The 26,283-nt window shown below is 51.3% G+C and overlaps 1 protein-coding gene across 1 annotated transcript; it reads right to left on the bottom strand.

The window, feature by feature from the left end:
* Positions 1–2,165: 2,165 nt before the first annotated feature.
* PIRT (phosphoinositide interacting regulator of transient receptor potential channels) lies at positions 2,166–2,576 on the bottom strand. Its single transcript, XM_075170141.1, has one exon. It carries the CDS (start codon positions 2,562–2,564, stop codon positions 2,166–2,168), a length of 399 nt encoding a protein of 132 aa, XP_075026242.1. The 5' UTR covers positions 2,565–2,576.
* Between the last annotated feature and the right edge of the window lie 23,707 nt (positions 2,577–26,283).

The raw sequence follows: 26,283 nt of genomic DNA, 5'->3' as shown, positions 1-26,283 counted from the left end.
TTAGCCAAATTGTGGTAGCAAAAATGCTTCCACTTGAAGGCTTTGGGCCACGGGCACCTTGGACCATACTTGCAGGCAAAGATGCTAATGTGGCACCGATTTCAGATATAAACGAGTTCAGCCAAAGATGACCAGGAGGAGGTTAAATATTTCCCCACAGGGAATCAACTCTTGCCCCCGAGCACAGTTCCCACAGCTACAGCTTCATGATCCTTGACTACAGTGAACATTCCCTTTTAACTGACCTGCTGGGCACCTGCCGGCCTGGAGCAGCAGGATCTGTTACCCTCTGCTTTTGCCATGTCTCCTGATGCTATGCAGAGCTTCCAGCATGTCTGGCAAATTAGAGGGCTTGAAGGGATTGTGGCTCCAGGACATTGCAGAGCTTGAAATTGCAAACTGATTTGAAAAAGCGGGCAAAACAGAAGGAGTTGGGCATGTTGGCTCTATCAGTGACTGTTAAACAGTGATCTGGAGCAACCTCTGGCTTAGCTGTGAGCTGCTGTGAGCTGGGAGGTGGCCATAAACCAAGGAGAAGGACTATTGTCTGCATGCCCCATTCCTTGTGCTTTTCTCCAGCTTTCCTTGGGAGCTGTTGGTAGACGTGGGATACTGTGTTAGAGAAACCTGAGGGCTTACATGAGCTTCCTCTCATCAGCAGCTGATGGAGGTTACCATACCCTGTCTGTTTGAAAGAGTGAACATATTGCAAATTCTCTCAGTGCACCCCCTGCCAGCCTCTTTTCCTGCCATGGCATTTGGAAGAGTAACGGGCTGTCTCAGCTTCCCTGCAGAGGTGCAGACTACAGAGGAGCTTGGTGGGGTCTCCTCTTCTGTGTTCCTCTTCTGCTTCTGATCAGCACCGACCACATCCTCATATCGCAGCGGGTGTCAGGGCCTTTGAGCCAGTGCTTGCTCTGCTGCAGTCTCACTGGGCTGATGAAAGTCTGCTGTGGGATCCAGTCTGCATCAGCACTTCTGAAAAATCAGACTCTCATCAGTGCCTGAACCCAAAATTAGGAGCTGGACATTATGGGCTTATTCATACCAACCCAGATCTTGCTGTCCAGATTGAGACCAGTTCTTCAGATTGAGAATTTGCATTTCAAATTTGTCTTTTAAAGTAAATCAGGCCTGCTGAAAATATAAGATTAAAGCAAAAACCATGCAGAAAGGATCCATATCTTCCTCAGTGAACTGCCTCAGGACACACATTTATTAAAGGCAGAAATACAGAGTGGTGGAGATAACGAAACTGTCTCACTTGCCTGTGTTTCAATTCTGGTCGCACGAATAGGCTGATGGTTCGGGTTTATGGGTGTCTCTGGCAGACATCAGTGCAAATGCAGAGATGCTGCAAACCAACTTTGCCTCTGCAGACCTGGAGGAACAGCCTTTCTTAAACACCCTCTGCCAGGGGAAGCAAAGAAATGCTGCCCTGTGATGCTGCTCCTTGCCTTGACTCTTTGAAGCAATAAATAAAGCTTGTGAATGCTCCACCCCGAGCAAGCAGTGAGCTCCAGTTTGCAGCCATGTCTCAGCCAGCCGTCGTAATAGCTCAATGACAGGAAAGTCCTGACCATGGGCGTCACATCTGGTCCTCCTAAGCTTTGGTGATGTGTGTTGCCTGTTGTGGTGGCCTCCTCTGATACAAAGTGGCCTGGAACTACATTGGCCTGCTTCTCCTCTCCGCTGACTCTGGATGAACCATCTCTGGCCTCCCAGTTTCTACATCTGATCTGCAGTTTGCAGTCAGCCATGTTCACACCCGGCTTTTTTCACACGGATGGTGTGAGTCAGTTCGTTCCTCTCTGCTGATGTGTCTTGCAGAAGCTACTGGGTGGAGCCAGGCTACTTAGGAACTTTGCTTTTCCCAGTGTATGACGTTGGATTGCTCATTGGAGAGGAGGGCAAAGCAGAGAGCTTGGACCTGCCTTGCTGGGCTCAGCTGCAAAATCCTCCTCTCTTTTTTTCTGGGATTACTTGGATGAAATACAAAGTTCATTTTCACAGTGGAGACTGGTAGAGTGCATTTCACCTGTAGGGAAGAGACTTACTGGGATGAAATCCTCTAGGAGAGTACAAGAACATGTTTCTTTTTATGGCTAACCAACACAGGTGGGTAGAGGGGAGGGGAACCTTCCTGCAAAGGTCCTGGGCTGCCCTCAGCGATTAAAGAAGAAGGACTTGAGGCTCTGCAGAAACTGTGACTTCTGTCTCTGCTTCTGCTTCTTCCGGATGATGGGGATCCAGACAAGGCCGCAAACGAGGAGCATCAGTCCCAAGGATAGGAAAGCTGGGCCACACATTTTGTAAACCTTTTTGTTCTTGCTTTGGATGCAAGACAGGCTGGTGATGACCATCCCGAAGAGGAAGACAGCTGCTCCGACAGACACGACAATGACGGGCTTGTGGTATATATCCCACTTGCTTCTGGATGCACTGGTCCAGACAGACTCGCTCCGGGAGCTGATGCAGAGGGTGCTGGCCGTGTTACTGGTCAGCAGCTCCTTGGACTGAGGAGATTTCTCACTCCCGTCAGGGCTCTTGGGGGGAATTTCCATGGTGACGGGATCTGAGGAGACCTGAGAAGGACAAAAGAGAAAGAGCAGAGCAGGGCTAGTGATGGAGGATGGATTGGGTACTTTCCATTTGGTCATTAGTCAGTGCCAAGACAAATGAAGGTGGAGAAGGCTTTGTCGGTCACTGCAGGGAGGGAAGAGCATCACACCTATGAGAACAATGAAATGTAGGAATAGGAACGGGGTTCTGGAGGTAGGCTGGATTGAGGATGCCTGCAGAGTCCCGCTGCCCACCCATGGACAGTGGGACTCCTGCAGTCCCTGTCCTGAGACCTTCCAGCTCACCAGCTTCCAGCTCCCACAGGGATTCAGTGGTGGGATGACTAGATGTCCCTTGGGACCCACTACCCCGAGCCTCCCAGGGCTCTTGGCTGCTTTCAGGGGAGTGTCAGGGTGCTGTGAGCAGGGCTGGTGATGTTGCCTGTGGGGAAGAGCTCTGTATCCCCGGACCCGCTTTCCCTCCCAAATCCCAAATTACACCTCAGCACCTTGTGGCATGATCATGTCTCCCTCTTGCAGGCAGGGAAACTGAGGCACAGGTGTGCCATGTCAGGACCACTCAGCGGGAGAACAGAAAGCACCCTCCCAGGGACTGAGAGCTTCCTTTGGGCCCCTGGCGCTGGATGTTCCTCAGTGCCACATCCAGCCTAGACATGTCAGCCTTGCAGTAGCCGCAGCACAGGAGCTTCTCATTTCCTATCTAAATGCACAGATGAGAGATGGGGAAATGCCTGTCACAGAGGAAATATTTCTCCAGCTGTAAGCTGGGGCAGGCTGCTGCAGGAGGGCTCTTGGGCTCGGTAGCAGGAGCACACCGAAACACTCTGCCTTGCGATGGCTGGGTCAGCAGTGTGGCTTTTTGAGGCATTATTTTATCACCAAGTCAAGGAGGAAATACATTTTCCCAGAAACAAAGTGCCTTTAGCACGGAGAAGCCATTATGGTAAATGGGAAGGGCCGAGCATTATGTTAACCACTATTTCCTCAGGGCTCTGCTGAGGAGACAAGGGCAAGAGGCTGGATCAGGGAGTGCTCCTGATGCATGGTCTGACCTGCTGCTGGGAAGCCCGTAAGAGATGAACCCATGCACGTACCAGGGCTGAGGAGGGCGGGAGAGGCCGGAGACGTGGATGCTTCGCACCCAGGAATCAGAATTTTTTTGCAAAGCGAACTCCTGTCTGAGCTGCCAGGTTTTCTCCAAAGGGCTCAGTGGTGTCAGGAGGGCTGGGACTGACCTGTTCAGGCTGTCCCCACCCTTGGGGCATGGGGATGCTCTGTAGCAGGAATGCGGCAGTGGTGCCAGCCCAGAGCAGCTCAGGACCCTCCGTCTCCCTTCTGCCAGCCCCAAAGCTGTCCCTATAAAGCTCCCCCATTCAGGGCAGCAGTCAAGCTCAAGCCAGAACCATGCTGGCGTGGGCACAGGCCCCCAGTGGGGCTCAGATGGATGGGCAGTGCCACCAGAGCTCTGTGCCCACTCCACTGCCAAGCACAGCTCTTCCTAAGCACTACGCAAGCTTTGAGCCTAAGTGGGCTTTGATGCGGAGCAGTTCATTTAAAACCCTGCTTCGGCCCTCATTTGGCACACACAGCACCGTGGGCTGCGTGTTCAGCCCTGGCTGTACCCAGACCCACTGCTGGCCCGTGGGATGGCTGACCAGGAGGTGCACATCATGGGTGATACCGGGCTGGATTTGCATGCTGCGTATGCCACAGGAAGACCTGTGGCTGCAGCGGGCAGCAACGAGGTGTAGATGAGATGAGCATGAAGTCCAGCGGCCCCAACTTATTTCCCGTTGCTGCTAATCAATGCGAGAGCGTGTACCACGTCAGTGCAGCCGCACAGAGGCTGCAAAGCTGGCACAGCTCCAGAGGCACCGTCTTAAGGAAACCTGCCAGTATTTGGGCCATACTGGGCCCAGTGCCCAGCTAGGGATGCTGATGGCTGGGTGCCAGCCAGCACCTTTCTTATTCTTTCACCTGTGTCCCCTGCCAAAGTTTGTGGTTTATTCTGAAAAGAGACAGATGTAATTTTTCAATTTAATCCGCCCAACACAGACAGAAATGCAGATCTGGTGGTATCGACATATTTTGTGATGTTTCAGGTTTGCCAAACTTGGACCAACAAGCAAAAAATAAAAGCCAAGAGCAATGGACATGATTTACATCCCTCCCATCCGCAGCTTTCACCCCTCTCTGCACAGATGGGGGCATTTCTGCCATCCTGATATATCTTCTTCAGCACTTGCTCAGGGATGATCAAACACTTGACAAGGCAGGTAAGTTTGGTCACAGTAGCAGGCTCTAGTTTCTCTGCTTCTCTTCCTTTTGAGTTGCTAACCCTATCTCTGCAAGCTGGACCGATTGCAGTGGAGCTTGCTGACCCCTTGGCTTTGCAGAAGCACGAGCTGCCATGAGATGTTATTTTGATGGCTACAGCCATGTTAGACATGCAGGTGATCAGGTACAACTTCCTCTGATACAGCTCACCTCACTGCTCCTGTAAGTTGTGGCTCTAGGCAGCCACAGGCTCCTCCAGACAAAAACCAAATACTGACAGCAATGTCCAGTGTTTTGGGGAGACAGTGAGGCGGGCTCTGTGTGGGCCAAAACCTTTGCTCTGCTTCCACCTATACAACCTGCCCAGGAGTCAGCTCAATCCTCCAAAAAAACCCCACCAGCTGCAGTTTTGCAGAGATGTGTCCAGATCCTGGATAACTTCTTGCTTGGCTGGTTTGTGCAGCCTGTCCACCAGCTCCCTTGCTGGGTTGTGATCCCCCTCTTCTAGCTCAAATCTGTTGCGAGGCTTTTCCTGAAATTTCATCCTAGGTAGTTGTGGCATTTCTTGTCTTTCTCCTTGTAACATCCATTGTGGAGAGGTTTTATGATCAAGCCACTGTATAATTTTAATTTGACTTTGTGTTTGGAAATTTGCTTTCTTCCCTGGAATAATGCCCAGATCTCATATCTCAGCAGTCTAATGCAGTCTGCCCCGCCCCATCTTTCAGGCACCCCACTCCCGGCTTGGCTGTGTGCTGCCACCCTCCCTCCGCATCTGGGGTACTCTGAGCTCCGCAGAGCACTTTCCTCTTCATTTTGCAGAGCATTAATGTCAGGCTCCCGCAGAAACCATCCTTTCAGGTTTGCATTTACACTAGAGTGGATTTTTCCCCCCCCTTTTGTTTTCTGGCATAACCATCCCTCTCACCACAATTCCTAGACACTGATCAATTTTCTGGCACTTGCTGGCAGAGCATGCCTTTTTGGTCCCACTTTTCTCCACATTTGGTCTTCTTCCTCTAATTTATATACTCTGCTTTGTATTTCTGTCTGTGCTTTTGCATGAGGCTCTGTGTATTTTCCCCACTGTTGGCTAGTGAAGGATTTCACTCCCTGCAAGTGGCCGGGAGTTTGTTTGCGAGCACTGCACGTATCTGCAGCTCTTGGGAGAGCTAATGTGATTTCAGTTCCTGCTCTGCCCACGCTCCATCCCTAATTCATCACAGATGTGCTCATATTTGAAGATGTGATGGTTGTGCTGAGCAGCCTGGCAGGATAATGCTATCAGATTTCTCCCAATTTTTTTAATCATTATTGTTGTAAGGAGAGCATCAGCAGATGACCGTTTGCTGGCTTGAAAATGCCTCCAGAGGACATCTCGGATTTCATGTCTGGTGTTGTGCTGCTGCTGCCTCTGAAATCTTGGGCAGCTGTTGGCGGTGGAGCTAACACTGGGGTCTTTCTTTCCCCCCTCCATAAGGAATAGCCTCATGTGAATCTATTTCTCCTCCCTTTGCTCTTCCAGTGCTTTGTGTGGTGATGTTCAGTTTCTGAGCTGGGAGATTCACTGAGGCCCATCTGCTGGGGACCCCAGTGGCAAAGCAGCACAGCACACACTTGGATACCTCCTGGACCTTGGGGACATTATGTGGAGGTGCTGAGGAGAGAGCTTTGGACTGAGCAGAGCACCTAAGGGCTCTGCCCCAGGTCCCTCAGCCCAACCTGGCTTCAGATGGGGCTCCTCACCCACCAGCCCCCAGCAGTGGCAGCTCTCAGGACTGGCATCCCAGCTCAGGATCTGCGATGCTGCAAATAACCTGCCAGAGGTGGCCAGAATCATGCTAAAAGTGGGGCAACAGCCCGATCTGAAGACCTCGCTCCTAAGCACAGGTCTGTGTCCTCCCGGCCATGCAAGGGCTGGATTTACTCTCCCAATCCAGCCCTCAGCCTGACCATCTCCTTTTTATTTGCAGAGGCAGCCCTGATTGTTCAGGGCTTCTATCATGCTTCTCTTAAGTCCTCACCGCAAGCGGTTTCTGCCACTTCTTCCTCCCACTTTGCATGGCCGGGGGCACCAGAGCTTCCCCAGCTCAGACAGTCTCGCCCCAGGGATTGGTGTCCATCACCATCTGGCTCTTCCTCATGAAGACCCCTCTCAGCATCCCAAAGTGGAGCTGGTCTTTGCCTTAGGACTAAGCGGGTGCCATCCCATGGGAGCACCAGTGGTGCAGGTGAGCGTGGACCTGCCCCGGGCGCAGAGCCATGGGTGTTGGTGGTGGTGCTGCCGTGTGCAGGGCGGTGCAGAGGGGCTGCAGCACTTGGGTCTCTGCCCTGTGTTTTACCCCACAAATCACTGGGGGAAAAGCTAAGGATTTTGCAAACCAACGGCCAAATGTTGCTGGAAATCCAGGCCAGGTTTATGGATATATTTTGCCTTCCTCTCTGCTGTTAAGCCACCTCCCTGAAGAAAGCTCCCCATCCCACGAGTGGTGGGACAGGCAGCAGCAGAAGCTCCTGCTCTCCTAAGCCAGGTTCACCTCCAGCCCTACATCCCTCTGGGAATCAACCGTCATGGAAAAGAAATTTTTGAGGAAAAGTCAAAGTGAGCCCTGCACTCCATGGATGTGGCTTGTTCTGATTTACACTGGTGGGGGGAGCAAAAAGACCAGCCTGGCTCGACAGCCAGGCCTGTCTGGGCTTTTCCTGAGGGCTCAGACCCTGCCAGCCATCCCCAAGCAGACAAAGCAACTGAGTTCTGGTCTGCCAGACACCAGTATAACCACTGGGTTTGGGTAAATGGCAGCTCCTGTGCTATGGAGCAGTTGTATGGGTCACCTGCACATGTGCACACACTTCTCCCACCCACCCCTGACCTGGCCATCTGAGATCTAGATACTGCCCCACCAAAGCCCTGGGCTGTCCCACAGAGTGGGACCCCCAGACCCTCCCCACTGTCCCATGGCTCTCTGGGGTTTCCAATGACCTGCAGATGTCTTAGGATGGTCCCCTGGCAAATGACAGCATCAGGTGCTCTGCAAAGTCTTGGGGTAAAACCCAAAGGGTTCATTTGTTCTTCAGCCAGAAGGACATTGCCTGCTACCCCAATGGGTGGGCAGCAAAGTCCTCACTGGTGGGTCCCAGCTGTGAGGAAATCGTAATTTTGGGGAATGGAGGAAAACTGAGAAGTGCTTTTTTGGGCATGCCTTTTCCTGCTGCTCTGGGGTATCTCAGTCTGACTCTTTAATCAGTTCTGATGTTTAACCTCAGTACAGAACCCCCCTAGATGACAGTCGTGGGTCCATGTTTGGCGGGAGGAGGGGTTAGCTGCTCTAGAGGACTCATGTGTGACCGTGGAGTGGGTGGGAACTGACGGACGTGTGCATGTATGCACTTTGCATAAACTTTTTGTTAGACGCTTAGCGCTGGCCAAATTTAATTGAGAGTGGCTATCAATCAGGTACAAAGTGAATAGGAGTCAGATGTATATTCAGTGAGCCAGCATGCCTGAGGTCCCCAAGAAACCGAGTAAGCTGGGGACTGGGGGGCTGCTTCCCGGTGGAGGTGGGGGACCTGCCCTGCCCGTAGCCATCCCACGAAGAGCTCAAGCCCCGCAGCTGCACGCCTGCCTTGGGAGACCCGCACACGGGGAGGTGCTGATGGGGAGCATCACCCTGTTCCTTGTGTGGGTGTTGGGGTAGAGAATCCCCTGGGAAGGGACCGAGCGCCGAGAACCCACTCACCATGCCGTGCCTCTGTCGTCCCAGCTGTCACCGGCGGGTAGCGGCTCGCTGCGGGAGGTGAGGCAGCCGCTTGCACTAAACATCCCCTGAGCACGCCGCAGAGGAACCCAGCCGTCGGCTCCTGCGGGCACAGGAGGAGCGGCTTGGAGTATCCAGGTTTCTGTCGCTGTGTGTCAGCCCAAAGAGGGCCAAATCCTGCTGGCTGAGCAGGCTCTGCTCTGGGAGAAGACAGGGAGAGTTGTGTCGGTGCCAGTCATGAGTGCTAAAGCCCCATCCTCTCTGCTCCTGTCCCCACGCCCCTGCTTGCCCCAGAGCGAGGAGGAGGCTGGCAGTGGCTACGTGGGCAGCCGTCCCTGCAGACTGGCTAGCTCTGCTCTGAGACCAGAGGTGCAGAAAAAAGGCAACGTGTCAGGGGATTTCACATAGCCGACAAGCCCCGCCAGATCTTGGATGTAAATTGAGACGGAGCCAGTGTCCATTTGCTGGTGTAGTGGAGCTGGGTTGGGCCCAGCAGCCTGCAGCCCTTGGGAACAGCTTTCCAGCATCAGGCAGAGTTTAGATGGTCCCAGCAACACGCTCAGGGTCTTGCTGAGCGGAGGACATCTGCAAGTCCCTTTTTGGGGCTCAGCAAGAAGATGACCCCCAGCCTTGCCGTGCAGTATCCCCTCTCCCTTTCCACCACTCCCAGAGCCAAACCCATGGAAATCCATCCTACTTACGTGGCAAGTGGTGAGGGACGGCTGGCCACCCCACCAGCAGCGGGACAGGCTGCAGCAGAAGGTCCCTCTCTCTCTTACCCCGAGCCCCACATCCCTTTGGATGTTGTCTACTGGGCTCTGTTAAGAGTCTAATAAACAATGGAGCGTATCCCAGCTCTGATGAGCTCACCAGCCTATCAGTATATTGTTTAACTCTTTGTTTCCCTGCCTCGGGCCCTTGCACGGCTGACTTCTAGGCAGCTTGCCTGGGAGGGTTTTATAAAAGGCCACGGTTTGGGAGGCAGTCCAGCGGCGTGGCGGGAGAGGCAGGGTGGGTCGGTGCTTGGAGCAGGGATCCAGAACTGGGGGCTGTTGCTGGTCCAGACTTGGATCATCAGCAAGTTCCTGAAACATCTCTGGGTTGCAATTTCTGCACTCTCAAAGCAGGGGATCATAGCCAGTGTCTGCAAAGCACTTTGAGGCTCCTCGTTGAGACATTAGAGGGATGCAAGATATTAGCAATTAGCTATTAATTAACATCCTGAGTCCATTACAAGGAGGGGGACGGAAGAGGAGAGGTGGCTCTGGCATACTGCCTTCTTTCATGAACACACAGCCAAACTTTAATACGCTCTTACATCAGTGTGAATCCACTTGCTGCGGGGAAGCCTGACAGACATTACTGGTGGCCAGGGCTGGGTTCCAGCGTTGGTGGGGCTGCCTCTGTCCCTGAGGGCTCTTTGTTGGTTTGGTGCAGTAAGTAACGGTACCTAAACTGCGCCACAGACCTGGCCAGGGAGCAGGTTGGGGTGGGATGGGCAAGCAGTTGTGGAGGTCTCATGGGGATGGGGCATGCCCCACAAGGGTGGTGGTCTTGGCACAGAGCATCCCAGGGCAGCACATGGGACTGGAAGTGGAGGAGGAGGGTCCAGAGGGGCTCTGGGTCAGGGTGGGGGGAAACCAGCCCATCCAGGTGTGGAAAGCTCAGGCAGGAAGACCACTGGCTGTTTGTCAAGATGAGGTCCTTCAACTCAGCTCTGTGTAGACCTCTGGCCAGCAGTAGGTGGACATGGGACAGGTTATGGAGCTCTTCAGTAAGGGGCAGTTGGGGCAGTGGGCTCGCAGGCTGGGGCAGGGGAAGAGGGGCAGAGGGGCACAGAGGCAGAGAGGGGCAGAGGTGGGATGAGCTCAGCATCCTAGTCTGTGGTCTGTGCTCACTTCTTGATGGGAGGTGGATGCCTTAGCTGAGCACCACAGCCAAGCCCTGGGGTAATGGGGTAAGCTCCATTGCCCATTGATCTGGGAATCAGCAGCCAAAAGAGCCAGGTGTTTTGAGGGTGTTCAGGGAGTATTTATTTGAACAGATGAAAAGATTCTCTAGAATTGGGAGAGTTGAGTGATTTAGGTTCCCTAGTGCAGGTCCAAGAGGGTAAATTATTTGTCCTAAAGCAGCAGTTGGGGTAAAAAAAAAAATAAAAAATGGAGGTGAGAAGGCTTCATTTCAGCACCTGCAGCAGGATGCATTTCACACCCTGCTTCTGTACTGTCTCCAAGCTGAACTGAGCTTGTTCTGCTCTGCTGGGGAGCATCCAGCCCTGTGCTTCAGCCAGCTACCCCATCACATGTCCCTATTCATTTCAGCCTCCCCCTCCCCCTCCAAACTTGCCCCGTGCTCCTTGCAGAGCCCCTGGCACTCCCTTCCTGCCCCAAGGACCAAGCTGTGATGGCAGAGAGCAGGCAGGGACCAGGTCACAGGCTCTGGGCATGGTCACGGGCAGGAGAGCCTTTTGAACATGGAACCTCCTTTATGCCACGGTAACCTGAACAAGGCACCATTTACTAGGGATGGCTCCTGCTCCTCCAGGGCTGAGGTACGTCCCTCCAGGGCTGGGGTGCATCCCTCCAGGGCTGGGGTATGTCTCTTTGTGCTGGAGTCTGCCCCATGGGGTCATCTGTGGGCTGGATGTGTTGAGTGAATGGGGAATCCCTCCCAGTCTGTCCCTCATCAGATGCTGTGGGTGCATTCCCCACCCCAACCGGGTCTCACCCCCTCTCCCAGGCCAGCTTGAGCTTGCTGGCTGCTGGCTCCTCTCCGCAGCCGGGTAGAGCAGCTTGCAGCCTCCCAGCCTCTCTGCTTCCTCCGTGGATACTTGCTGCCACCTCGCGGGGCCGTGGGGTGAGGACCGCGATGCTGCCAGCAGCGTTGGAGTCTCCCTGGGGACACCACGCACGCAGGGACAGGCTGTCCCTGAGCCCACCAGGGACAGAGCATCCCCCACCAGAGCCCCCCACCAGCAAACGCATGGACACACGGTGGTGCTTGCAGCGATGCATCCCTGCAGCCGGAGCCGGAGGGGTTACGCCACTGTCCCCCTCGAGGGGGCAAAGGGAGCCCCAAACACCTCAGCAGAACAAGTGGTGGAAAACCCACAGTGGTTTGGTTTGCAGAGATGTCTTTGCACAGTGGTGGGCTGATGTGGCTGCCAGTGTATAACCCTGTGGGACTGTGCCAGCTGGGGCGCATCCCTCTCTGGGGAACCGTGTGCCCTGCATTGCTCATCATAGCCTGATTGCCAACTCCCTGGCTGGCACAAAAGGTGAATATGGATTTCATTCAACTACCAAATCCTTCGGACAGTGAGATATGGTCACGACCCTATACAGTGACAGCAAATGAAAGCAAGACTCCTACCATGGTCCCCTTTCTTCTCACCCCTCCCTCCAAACTTGCTTCCTAGGGCAGGTGCACCAATCAGGACTGACAAAGCCCACCTTGACCTTTTTGTAGCTGGGATGGAGGTAATATAACCCACTCCGGTCATGAGTGACATGTCCAGAGAACCATGAGCAGCTCAGGCAATTTCAGAGATGCCTCTGGTCACCTGCGTTGCTCTGGGCTGGCTGGCTGTGGTTTTGGCTGGGATAGGGTTAATTTTCTTCGTAATAGCCAGTATGGGGCTATGTTTTGGATTTGTGCTGGAAACAGGGTTGATAACACAGGGATGTTTTCCTTACTGCTGAGCAGTGCGTACACAAAGTCAAGGCCTTTTCTGCCTCTCACCCCACCCCATCAGCGAGGAGGCTGGGGGGGGCACAAGAAGTTGGGAGGAGACACAGCTGGGAGAGCTGACCCCAACTGACCAAAGGCATATTCCATACCATATGACATCACGCTCAGCATGTAAAACTGGGGGAAGAAGAAGGAAGGGGGGACGTTCGGAGTGATGGTGTTTGTCTTCCCAAGTAACCGTTACGCACGATGGAGCCCTGCTTTCCTGGAGATGGCTGAACACCTGCCTGCCGATGGGAAGTAGGGAATGAATTCCTTTGTTTGCGTGCACGGCTTTTGCTTTACCTATAAAACTGTCTTTATCTCAACCCATGAGTTTTCTCAGTTTTACCCTTCTGATTCTCTCCCCCATCCCACCGGGGGGGAGTGAGTGAGCGGCTGGGTGGTGCTTAGTTGCTGGCTGGGGTTAAACCACGACACTGGCTCAGCAGCACAATGATATAAGCTAGGACAGGGTAGACTAGGATAGGATAGGGTAGGGTAGGGTAGGGTAGGGTAGGGTAGGGTAGGATGTGAGGTAGGATAGGCAGGAGGTGCCCAGGGAAGGGAACCCAGCACTGGGGCAGCTGAGGTGCCACAGAGCAGGGTTACAAGAGGACCAGAGAGCCAACAGAGCCTCCTGGGTCATGGAGGTGGCCACAGGCACGATGGCATGAAGCTCCTGACACAACCTGACCGGGCAGCTCAGCTTTGCTGGATGGGGAGACTGATCCAGCCCTTTCCAGCTCGTGGACTGACTTTTATCTTCCAGCTGGTGCGTGCTGGTGGCCAGTTTATCATCCTTGTGCTGCTGCTAGCGGCTGCTGTTCACCAGAGCTCTGCACCCTGCCTGTGTTTGCTCCTCACGTCCTCACAGAGGCCATGTCCACCACCATGGTAGTATGCCCTGGGGATGGAAGGTCTCCCTGCCCCGCCAGCACCCACTGTCCTCCTCTGTCCCTTCGCATGTTGACACGGTCTCTCTCAAAGGTGGATGGGTGCTAGGCTCCTCTGGCCTCTGTGGGGACAGTTGTGTTCATTCAAATAGTGAACAAGATGGGTCCTAGGTCCGCTCTTTGGAGCACTCCTACCTCCAGGCAAGTCCCTCCTGGGTAATCTCTGCCTTTTCTATCTCTCCTCAAGTTGTTTCCATGCTGGTCTCATGGTTGGTGAGGCACCATGTTCTCCAGATGAACTGGTGGTTTCCCAGCTGGCCCAAATGGCTTGTGTGGGAGCAGAAGAGCCCCTCTTCATCAGTTGTTAAAGATGAGGGACTCATCCAGCATCAGGCTGCATGATCCTGCTGCGTTCATTCTGTTCATTCCCCCATGCTGAGGGGAGCTCCTTTGTGCCTCCTCCAATGTCCAGCCCATGTTCATGTTTCTTCTTCACCCAATGCCCACCCATGCCCAGGACTAAGAGGGAGGTGGTGTTGGAGGTAGATGGTGAAGGTCTTTTCCAAGCAGCATCATTTCACTACAGCAAGAAGGGGAAAAAAGCACATTGCTTTTGGCTGTGGTAGTGTCACAGAGCTCCCAGTGAGCTCAGGCTCCCCTGGGCTCTTAGCTGGGATCTCCGGCCCTGGACAGACATCCCTGGGCAGTCACAAGGATACAGGACAACCAGCTGCAGGCATTCAAAGGAGCCAGTGAAAGCAAATTGTGAATAAAGCTGAGCCCTTCACCTTCTACAGGGCCAGAGTGAGGTGTGGGTGACAGGAGACCAACCTTCTGCCCCAGGCTCAGGGATGTGTGTGGGCATGAGGAGCCTGTCCACAGACACCCTTGACTCAAAGCAGCTTTGAGCGATGCTTGTGGGCTCCACGAGCCCCAACAAGCCCACCCTGGAGTTTGTAAAACTGACAAAGGGACAGGCAGGAGGGACTTGTGGTCAGGGCAGGGCATATTTCTGTTCAAATCCTAGCTCTGCTCCAAATGACATGACAAAGTCCCTTAATCTGGGTTAAATAAATAAAATCAAGGCTTTTCCTTCCCATCACTCCATGGAAGAGAGCAGGGACCTGCTCGGGAGGTGCCTGGACAAGGAGGAAAAGAAAGCTGCTCTGCTGCTGGCTGTTCGTTGTGCATCCTATCTGGAGTGGGAGATGGGGTACCCCCACCACTCTCCCCATAGCTCCATCTTCAACAGGAGCATATTTATGCTGCTACAAAAGCATCTGCCCTGCCACAGCCCTTTCTGGTGGGAGGGGATACCACTTTCCCATGGATATGGAGCTGTAACAGGGTATGGCCAGGACAAGGAAGAAGTCACATACTGGATGGAGATGTGCTCACTAAAACAGTGCTGCTGGGCACGAGCGGGGAGCAGATTTGCGCAGCATTTCTGGTTCTTGCAGCAGTAGATGGTGCTGTTGCCCTTCCAAGATGGTGCTGGCATGTCCGGCTGTGAAGAGGCAGGTGAAATCCAAATCAGCATCTCAGGAGTGCTGGGTCCATCCCAGGCCTCTGGCAGGGGAACCTGCACCCCAAAAAGCCTTTTCCAGACCCTCTTCTCCTCTCCCCAGTAGTGCCACTCTCAAAACCTGCGATGCAGCTGGCAGGCATTACTTTTACACTCTGCTGTGTGGGCTGAGCCTTGTGCTGCACCAACATCCCCATCCCTAGTGTTCCAGGACACAGCATCCCTCTCTCCCAGATGTTTGTCTAACGGCAAATGGAGCTTGCATGGTCCAAAGGGTCACCAGGGAGCCCTGAGCAAGCCTGGTGGCAGCCAGTGGCCCAGTTGCAATTCCCCTTCCTCCCCTGGGATACAACTAACCTCCAGCTGTGGCATATGCAGCAGCTGTAAAGCCTGTGCTCAGCATGGCTAGGACATTGATTTCCTGAGCAATGTCATGGCAGGCCATCGATTCCTGGCTGGAGCAGCTCTGCATTGGCACCTGTAGCACACCCAGGCTAAAAAGCTCTGTGGCTTCAGCACCTCTGAGTGGGGGTCCTGGTGCTGCAGGGCATGTGAGGCTGGGAGGGAGCAGCGAGCCCCTGTGCAGGTCTCCTGTCATGGCACAGCTTGGTCCAGAGGTGGCTGTAGAGACAATATTGCAGAAATCACATTTGCCTGTTGGAAAATCCCTAACCTGAGAAGGGACATGAAGCAAGTAGTTTTAAGTAACTTAAAACATGTAGTTTTAAGTCAAACTACAGTGGAAAACCTAAAAGATTGATTAAAAATTTGATTTCAAGATAGTAAAGAGACATTTTTCCATAAACCTATTATATGGAAAAGGGACTAGTGGTCAAATGCAGTCTGTTAAGGATGTTCAGCTGTTATCATAGTAGAAGCCACGAGAGAGGCATCTCAGATGAGTCAATGGTCTGTGCAGTGTTTTTGTTTCTCCAGTGGTGAACTTTCCCTGTGGTAAGGATTGGCAAAATCCAGGAGAAATCCCTAGTGTTGGTGGCTTAACGGCCCAGGCCGGGGCTGTGCCCATGACTTTGAAGCTGCCTCTGTCCTGGATAAACAGGATGAACAGTCTGTGCAAACAAGACTGGACCCAAACAACAGCCCATCTGCAGGCTGCCCACGTCTGCTCTCCTGGCCCCACGACTGCCGAGGCCAAATCCAGCATTGCCAGACTGCAGCTGGCATAAACCTGCATGCCCTGGTTTCACGTGATCACAGTGGGACTGCGCTGATTTACATCATGTGGCCCCAAGCAAGAAAGCAGAGACACCGGACCCTGCCTGTGCCCTCTGCCAGGGCCAGGAGAGACGATACTGCCGTCCTCTGGGCAACATTTCTGCTCATCACCAACGGCATGAGCAGTGGAGGGTGTGGGGAAGCTCATCATCAGCTTAATCTGCCAGTTTTAATCTGTGTTTTAACAAATAGTTGGTGCTGGGGGCTCCCTAAATGTTATTTGCCATTAGGGATTTGAAGAGAAAATATGAACAATTGGGCTTTTCTAATACCATGCTGTGCCTGCAGGGCCCCTGGAGCCTCCAACCACTGAAAAGGGATGTCCAAGGGGATCTGCTTAATCTCCTGGAAAACAGCAAACTGAGCCTGAGCCCTTTTTTCTGCTCGCTTCTCTGCTCCCAATGTCATGCCATGGCTTTAGCCCAGATCTCCAGCCTTTGCATTGATAAAGATCAGTTTCTCTGAAAATCTAGGGTGGGAAGCATTGGGGTTGAAGGGATCTGGGTGCAGTGGCTGTGAAGCACCTTTAGGGAGAGTTTGCGGAGTCACTGTCCTCCTCAGCAACGTGGTAGAGATGTACATAGATGCTCATGTTTTCACTTCTGAACCAGCTGCAGGGTCTCGATCGTAGAATCATAGAACCATAGAATCATTAAGGTTGGAAAAGACCTCTAAGATCATCGAGTCCAACTGTCAACCCAACACCACCGTGCCCACTAAACCATGTCCCTAAGCGCCTCATCTACACGTCTTTTAAATACTTCCAGGGTTGGTGACTCAACCACTTCCCTGGGCAGCCTGTTCCAAGGCCTGACCACTCTTTCAGTGAAGAAATTTTTCCTAATGTCCAATCTAAACCTCCCTTGGCGCAACTTGAGGCCATTTCCTCTCGTCCTATCGCTGTTACTTGGGAGAAGAGACCAACCCCCACCTCGCTACAACCTCCTTTCAGGTAGTTGTAGAGCGATGAGGTGTCCCCTCAGCCTCCTCCAGGCTAAACACCCCCAGTTCCCTCAGCTGCTCCTCATCAGACTTGTGCTCCAGGCCCTTCACCAGCTTCGTTGTCTTCGTTGCCCATGATCAAAGTGGAGAGGGAGCATTCACACTTCAAATAGCTTTGGCTTTGCCCGTGGAGGCAGGGAAAGTCTCAGCACCCCTCAAACCATGCTGGCTGCTAGGTTTCTGCCCCTGATCTCAGCCCAGCATGGGCTATGCTGGCCTGGCTCTGGCTGCTCTGTGCTGGCACCGGCCAGAGCTCAGCAGCAAGCAGAGCTGGCAGTGTCTGGCTGCAGAGATGGGGCAGGAGCAGGAAGGTGAGGGCTTTCAGCCCCCAAATCCCAGGATAAAGGAGCTGGCAGCAAAACTTGGGTTAGTTTTAGGCTGCTTTGTAAAATGTTTGCAGAGCAACAAGGGGACCTGAAGCATCCTCCAGCATTGCCCACAGCCCACAGGAGTTTTCCTAGGCCTTCAGGACAGAGTCATCTCCAGCTGACCATATGGGAGCTGTGCAGAAGGATGGGGAGACCTGTGTCAAACCAGGCTGTGCATGGCATGGGGGAATCCACCTGGGAGATGCCAGGAGAAAAGTCTGGCAGGAACAGCCCAGCATTGTTGCAAAAAGGTCTCAGAGGTCCATGGGATGAGTCTACCACCAGTCTCAGGTTATACCTGTCCTCATGGCACCAAACGCAGTAGAGGGGTTGCAAGAAGAGAGAAGACGAAGGTATCATTAGCCTGCAAGTGATGGAAGAAGACAACATGCCAGGAAGGGGATATGAGCCCCAACCCTTTGCTCATGGGAGAATCAGGGGCAGGTCAAGGCTGTGCCCTGAGTTTTAGTTTAACTGAGCAGGTTGTGTGTGTGAGGGTGAGCCGACGCTGAGCTGTGGCAGGATGCTGTATTTTCCAGGTTCAGCATTTGAGATGTGCACTATGGTCCCTTACCAGCCCGTTGGCAAGTGTTCTTTATGTTTGAATTACTACAGGGGGATAGATAACAACTCCCTAATTAGGTTTACACCTTTGAAATCTTATATTTCTTTTGCAGCTTGAATATTTATGCAATCACAGAGCTTAGCGTGTCCCAGTTCTCCACGTTATTTATTTATTTATGTTCAACAACGCCTGTAGTTGTTAAATCACAATGTTTTCAATTAAAAAAAAAAAGAAGAAAAAAGCCCAGAAATGTTTTTTCCTCCTCTCCCCCAAGCTTCGAGCCCTTACCTTGGATCCTTTCTAGTTAGAAGCCCTGGGAATCTGTTAGTTCCAAATTCATGATGCATTGTACAAATCAGTATCATTTATTTCTCTAAAGGAGAAAAAGGCTTGGCCAAAATGGGAACTGGGGATTTCTTGCTGAAAAGTTTCAAATCCGGATTACTGTAGTGATAGATTTTAGCCCTGGACAGACAGAATGTCCCTGTCGGTACAGCCAGGGACAGGGTTGGGATCCTTGGTGCGTTGCTGGGAAAGCTCTGTCACACTGGGCCAGTGGGAGGTCAAGTCCCACCTCCCACAGAGACACCAGTAACCTCAGTATGATAACAAATTCCAGCAACACCAGTTCCCATCATGAATCTGGAGATCAGACCTTGGGCTGTGGAGAAGTGGGGGAGTGAAGATGATTGCCTTGGTCCACATCTACAGGGCTATAGCATAAATAGGGCAGGATGACAGGCTGGTGAGAGCTGAGATGGTACTCACACACTTGGGAGGACACGAGGTTTCCCTGGCTCCTCCTCGCTGCTATGCGATGTGGCTCCCACGAGGACAGGAGCGGCAACAGGCTGCAGGGATCCCTTGCAGGCTACAGTGGATGCTCCGTGCAGGGAGGCTGTGGTCAAGAAGAAGCAAAGCTGGAGGAGGATCAGCAGCATAGAAACCAAGACAGGTATAGTCAGGGATGAGGAATGGGCTTGCTTGGTCCTTCGACTCCAGCAGATGTAGCTCCAACCAGGGCTGCATAGGGCTACTCCATGTCCTAGTCGATGCCCATGGAGTAGGACACAGCTGCCTTTTTTGCAATAAAGGAATAGGAATAGGAAACTTCAGCCAGAGTGCTGTGATGTTTCTGCAGCTTCCCAAGTAGACTTGTCCTTCACGATTCCTTGGTCCCCTACCCATCCTATCCCCCAAGGCAGGAGGCTCACATGGTCTCACTTGTTGGCCACAACCTCTCTTACCCTGCTCATCCATGTGTGCAGGGCACAGAGCAAGCAGCCAGTGAAAATTGAGAGTATTACTGTTTGGGATGATTTCTGTTTGGAAATGTTTTGTACATGGATTAGGGATTAAAATAAATTTATGACACAATTACCCACTTCAATTAGATGAGGACATTAAAACATATTTACCCATTGCTTGCTCTTAGAGGCTAAGTGGGCTGCAGAAGGACGTGGCTTCTTTAAAGTGTCTCATGTATTTATCTTTTTAATCGCTTTTTTAAGCATACATGGTTTATTGCTTTATTGATTGAACAGAGCTTTGAATAATCAATATGGCTTTAAGAATTCACTGGGAATGGCAGAATTGCAATTAAGTAGAGTATGTGGAGAGAGTGTTAACCCATCTCATTAATTAATGAGGTCACTTTTTCAAGTGCTTCATAGGAGCCTTTGGGAAGAAGGTGGCAATTTATTGTAATCCCTGGAGATGTTTTTTCTCTTTCCTCCTGCAAAGTTATCTCAGACTCCCTGCCCTGTGCTGGTGACCTTCATGTGTCCTCCTACAGCTTCTTTGTGCAATGCAGGACAGGACTGGAGTTGAAAGGAGCTGCAGCCTGTCCAGGTGTCAGGGACTTTTACTTTGTGCCAGCCAAATCCCTGGCCCTGGGGACACACCCCACAGGGCAGTACTGATGGAGTCAGCTCTTCGTCCTCTCTCCCTGCCTTCGGGAGATGCCTTCTTAGTCCAGGGAGAGGCAGTGGCTGCTGCATGTCTGCAAGGTGTATGTGAGTTGTAATCTCAAAAGGGCTGAAACATTTTGGGTTATGCAGGTTTATTCACATGTTTGTTTGAAAAAAGTAGATGCCTGGCCATCTGGATCCCATAGACCTAGACAGAGATTATATGGGGCAAAATCTGATGTGGGAACAGAAAGGATGCCTTTTTTCCTAGCTGGGTGGGCTGACGGGTCCTGCTGCACTTGTCAAGGCTTGACATGGGGTTGGGGATTGGGTCAGAAGGAAGCTACGGAGGACGGTTTCTCACAAACTGTTAAGAACAACACACTGCAGCTGCTCACAAATCCTTCGCAGATGGAAACTCAGGCAAAAGTACACCTGATGGCTTCTTGAGACCAGTTGAGCATTTAGGGAAAGGTGATCCATATTTGCAAATAAAAACGTGTTATGTCTTTTCTTGCACTTTGCAGTCTGTGCATTGCTCAGATAGGAAGAAAACTGCTGATAGATCACAGAAAGGTTTCCAGAGCATGAGGATTTCACAGAAGTTCAGTACTTGCTTGTCCAAATAGCCTTATCAGAGCCTCATTATGCATCTTTCCCTTACACAAAACTTTGGTCCTCTCCTTCTAATAAGGAGCAAAAAAGTACTATTTTAGGCTTTCTCAGTGAATTGCTCGTGATTAAAGAGATCAGTTGGGAATAGTCTGAGACATTGAGAAGTCTCTGTATGAAATACTGAGCAGTACTTAAGAAAGTCAACTGTACTCAGGTATTTGTGCCACAGAAATGGGACTGGTCTAAGAATGACAATTAAAAGGAGACTGAGAAAGCGGCAGTGTCTGATGACTCATGGGGAGAAAACTGTTTCAGCTGGGCCAGGCTGAGGTGGATAAAGTGTCTGGGTCAAGTTGGGCAATTGTCTTCATCTGCTTCCTGATGGGGGAGTTCTTAAGTGGTGGTGGCTGTAAGCAAGGGTTGAAGAAGTGCCACTAGACATGTGATGACATGGATCTTAAGATTTTAAAAAGGAAACTGGCTTGTGATGGGAAATGGGTTTTGAGCAAAATATTTTGAAATTATTGCTGCTTGATTTCTGCAAAAAATGGGGATGTTGCACTGAAATATCAAACTGGCCAAAATGGAGTTATTTTTCTTATTAAATTGGATGCAATAAACCCCACTGCTAGCATTGCTGGGGCAAGAACATTGTGCAATACAAGCTCCAGAGCACTGAGTGGATGGAGACCCACACTTCATCTCTAGTCCTGGAGAGGACCATTTTGCACATAGACTTTGGTCTGTACTTAAAGACCTACTTTATGCCAAGCTCTTGTACTGGAAAAAATAATCTCCATGGGTGGTGCACCCTTCTTAACCTGATGCCTGATTTGCCTTCAGCAAACATGGGACCTTGTGAGTCCTGGCCCAGCTGTGTGTCTGGGGCTGCCTTCCAAGTGTCCTGCGGTCCCTGCCCAAGGCTTGAGGTGCTTTTCTGGAGAAGCTAGACCCACTATGCATTGCACAGTGTTGATGGCCTGCTTACTGCCAGGTACAGAAGACCCAGCCTAGGTCCTACTTTGAATGTTTCTGAAAGCAGATGGAACCGTGTGCCAGCTCATGGGACAATCGCTTGTAGGACACGGTTACGTCAGAACAATGATAACTGATTTTCCTCTGATGTGTTCCCTTCCCCAGACAGCGGGACTGATGTAACTAGCACAATTTCTACTGCTTTGGCAGACTGACATAATTAAAACAAGAGAGCTGCTGTGGGTTGACACACTTTTAAATGGGAAGGACTGGTGAGAATCTGAGCAACAATAAAAAAAAAAATTATGTAAATATTTTATTTATTAAAATTCTTCCTGAGTGACTTCCAAGTCCCTGATATTTATTGATGGCCATCAGAGGATTAACTAAATGCAACGGAGATTTTTGCATATATATTGTGCAGGCACACACTTCTTCCATTTGAGTGACAACATGGGTGATAAATAGCATGTATTAAATCCATAGTGGTTGCAGAGAATCAATCCATCTCCTCTGGGAAATTAGCTGTGTCAAAGAAGGCAGCACTGAGGGAAAGGCAAGCAGCAGGCACGACTTGGGAAGGACAAGGTCTCCAGCCCTATTGATCTGTGGAGACGCCTGTTTGTGGCCAGGAGAGGGGCAGCCTGGCCCAAAGCGAGAGCTGGTGCTGCTGGAGGGTCTTGACTGGGAAGGTGATTCCCAAGGGGGAGAGCAATGAACATCCTCTGCTGGGAAGTGCCACTTAGAGTCACAGGGTAATTTAGGTCAGGAGGGAGCACCGGTGGCTGGTCGGTAATTCTCTGGCTCCCCTTTTTTGATGCTGGCCCTATCTTCACCCTTTCCTGCTTTTCTGGAACATCGTTTCCAAGTCTCGTTTTTCCCATGTATTTACCATCTTGAATTTCATCTTGAACATCTTCCCTGTTTTATTGTCTTGAATTTCCACTTCTCCCTGTTTATTTCCTGTATTTCTAGCATGTATCAATGAGAACCATGTGGAAACCAAAAGCAGGTTAGTGGGACAAATTAATTCTCTCTGTCCTCTGTGCTATGACTTTATGACAAGTGGCTAATCATCTTTGATTCCTCTGGTACTCCTGGTAATAACATTAGCCACGATCAACTCATTTAGCTCATCTATGGACTTAATATCTAATTCAACAGCACATGAGAAGAGAACAGGCGGTGATGTTCAGGGAGCAGTAACCCCTTTTTCATGTGCTTGCACCTTTTTAAAGCAGTTCACAATGACCTTTTGAAATTAATTTATCAGTTGTGAGAATCTGTTAGACCTCGGTCATCAGGTTTTTGCCTCTGGGTCCCTGCTGATGAGTAATAGCAATTCCTGTTTTCCAGTAAAGGGCAGGGCAAAGCAATCTTTCTTGCTGCCCTAGAAATGTCTAGCTGGGTTCAAGCAGCCTCTTCCCTCCTGTTCATCATGTGTGGAGCAGGATAAGACCTGGTACCTGCCCATCATCACCAGCTACCTAATCTCCCACAGGCTGTAAAACCTCTAACTTCTCCATGTGTTGGTCCACCACCGACATCTTCCCTGAGCAGGCTGTGTCCCGTGGAGGGGTGGTGCTGTGCCCATCTTCCACTTAGTCTGAGGAGGCACATGGTGGGGCTGAGATCTGCAGTCTGCACGAGGCATCCCATGACGGAGGATAACATTAAGCCTATTTCAGCTCCAAATGGCTCCATTGTATCTAGTTTACATGAGGAGCTATAAATACGCATCCCTGCTCTCCTGCTAGCTTGCATGCTGTTTTCCTTGTTTGCATTTTTAATTGTTGTGGCAGCTGCAACATTTTTAAATTCAGTGGTGAGATCTATGTGACTGGAACGTGATGGGAGGATGTCTGACACAAATCCCTTCAAGCCAGGGAGACAGCTCCCAACCTGGTCAGGTCGTGGCCATTGCCCTTGGGCTTCAAGAGGAGAAGGATTTGAAAAGACAGAAGGAACGGGATCATTCAGCAGCATCCTTTGATATGCAACTGTCGCTGTCCAGACAGACTCCTGCTAAGGCATCTCTTTTCTTCCATTTGGGCATAAAGACCAGCCTAAGGCACCTTCCCTAGCTTGCTTCAGACTCAGGGGCCTTTTCTTGCTGGTCTTTAAAGGACTTTGTTTTGCCAGGCAGGTTCAGGTCAGCAGCAGGCGCACTCTGCCTCTGGTACTGGGAACTTGACCTTTATGTGGTTTTATTTTGGCGTTGAGGAATGCTGCAGAAGACCAAATTCTGCAGAGGAGTTGTGTTTGTAACAAGTATTGATGAGAGAGAACATCTCCTACACCACATTGCCCAGAGCAACTCATGGATACCAGGGCATGGAGGCAGCGGGCAGAAGTTGGGTTCAGGGTGGATTTGCAGCTGAGCTGAAGAGGAGATGGGTTCCGGCCTTTGGACCTTCTGCCTTTGCAAACACCCACAGGTATGCCCCTGCTTTTCTTTCTCTGCAGCCCTATGGGTGAATTCAGTACCAGCCAGGAGAGTTTAGGTCAGTTGTGGAAAGGATGGAAAGTAAATTATTCATATGGCAGCAGCTTTTGAGGCCACTCGGAGGTGCATTTTCCTTAAAACCACCCCCAGACCCATGCCTGGGCATGTACATGAAGCATTTCCTCCTTGGATGCTACCGGCTGAACATTGTCCAACCACTGCAAACAGGCTGTCCCTGCAAGGTCCCCCATCCTTCTGCTGCGGAGATACCCAAGCCAGAACTTGGAGCTCTGGGTGGGCCAGAAGGCAAATTATATCAGTTCCTGCTAACCCCCTCCCCACTGCTGGCATGCTCTGCTCAGCAGTATCCAGGCAGGTTACACGGGTATAGCAATGGCAGAGAATGCCAGTTGGAAGACACTGTTATCCCATAATTTGGGGCTCGTACTGAGCTTGCGAATCAGATATACAGCCTTGGGAGGTGGGTGTCTGCTTTGTGAATCTCAGGCAGAGAGGCCGAGAACTGGAGCTGATCAGATGTTCCTTCCTATGTGGAAAATTTCTGTTGAAAAAATCTGCAGTTTAAACAAAAGCTGAAAAATCCCAATATTTTCACTGTGAGGAGTTGCTTCAGGAGTCCCTGGGAGGTTAGGGATAGCAGCAGGTGCTGCTGTTCTCTTTTCTGGACCCACCTTTCTGGGTGTCTCCAATGATGAAGTGTTATCTCCCCTCTCAGGGATGGAGAGCAGTGCACAGTGGCGGTTGTGTGGCTGTGAGGACTATGGGAAGAGGAGGCTGAAAGGAAGCCCAGTTCACAGAAAACATGGTGCCTGTGCTCCAGCTCCTGAGAAGCACCACTGTGGCCTTGCAGAGTCCAGATATCCCCGTGTTCAAACTGGGCTTTTTTCTTCTTTCTTCATAAGTGAATTGTCCTAATTTTTATGAATTGGGGCCATCCCAGTCTGTTCTTCAAAGAACAGGACATGAGGAAGATTCCTTCCAACAAAATCACAATTGCCTGGAAGGAAAGCTTAATGAGAAATGTCCTGCTCCTCCTGCTCCTCAGAAACATGTGGGCTGGGGTATGGAGCTGGCAGGGATCTTTATTTCCCCCAATTTCCCTGGCAGTTGTTCCCTGTCTTCTGGCCAGCCTTGCTTTGGATACCCACACAGAGTGGATGGCATCCAGACAGTTGGGCGCAGAGGATGACTCTGGGGCATCCATGGAGACTCCCCTCAAGACTTTGTGCTTCTGCAGTCTTTGACTTAAGTCTCCTGCCCAGAGTGTTGGGTCAGAGTCTAGGTGGCCTGGGATTCCAGCTTGGGGCCATCCCTTTTGGAAGGCCTCAAAGGTCTATTTTTAAGGTCAGTAGAAAAGCCTTGAAGGTCAGACATGTCCTTAGAAAGACTTGTCACAGGCCAGGTAGGAGTTAGCAGAGGAAGTCTGGAAGGTCAGTGCTGCCCGGGAGGAATAAGTGGGTCAACAAGGGCCATGCAGGTTCCTCATGAGACATGATCTCTAGTAGAAGAGATGGAGAGAGACCCTCTTAAGGTTAATTTAGCTATATCTCCTTTATGCCCACGTCTCTGATCTGGGCAAAGTTCAAGTGTGAGCTGGGCACCCTGGGCCCCAGCTCTGGGGAACCAGGCAGGGTCAAGGAGTTGGGCTTATGGGAAGTGAAAGGCAAAGTCTGAGCTAATGGGCGAGAGTCAGAGGCCAAGCAAGGAAGGGTTGTTGGACTCCTGCTGCCTATTGGACTCCTTCAGCTCTTGGGGTTTCAAAGGCCCTGAAGAGGAACAGGAACTTTAGAGGTAATTTCTTCAGTGCTGAGTCTCCTTTCAATCCCTCAGATGCCTTATTTATCCTTTGGTGTTTGTAATGAAGCAGGTGTGTGCCTGGGTACATCGTTAATGAATATTCTTCTGTGACCCCTTGATAATTGATGTGTTTAATTGGTTTTAAGCTGATGTTGAGACTGGATGTGCAGGAGTGGGGCTCTGCTCTAGACAGACTTTTCTTGCAGCGTGTCCTCAGCTTTCTCCTCTCTCACAGCCCCATGGCTCAGATTCCCAGGACCTGCCTCTACTCATCAAGACCACCTTTAGGTCATCCTTGACCACACAAGCTATCCCTCCCACACATATCATTCACAGCATCCTTCATCATACCAAATGCTATCAAGTACCTTTGGGAGGTGGCCTCACATTTACATGCGCCTTTGCATTAGCCAAAAAATAATTAAGGCTGGCCTCAAGGGCCCAAAAGTGATGTTTGTGCCTTCTTTCCCCTTCAGCAGTGTAGTGACAGGTAAGCATCATTGGTTTTCAAGTGACCAGCTTCAGTCCCCCCTCCCTGGAGGTCTATCATCACAACCCTAACCACCCCACCACCATTTCTC

The sequence above is a fragment of the Calonectris borealis genome, chromosome 20 (assembly GCF_964195595.1).
Source record: "Calonectris borealis chromosome 20, bCalBor7.hap1.2, whole genome shotgun sequence".
NCBI classification, from domain to species: Eukaryota; Metazoa; Chordata; class Aves; order Procellariiformes; family Procellariidae; genus Calonectris; species Calonectris borealis.
The sequence above is the reverse complement of the archived record's forward strand: the minus strand, read 5'-3'. Positions and strand labels throughout refer to the sequence as shown.

Excerpts from the sequence above, each read along its gene's own strand:
- PIRT (XM_075170141.1), bottom strand. The coding sequence starts at position 2,564 with ATGGAAATTCCCCCCAAGAGCCCTGACGGGAGTGAGAAATCTCCTCAG.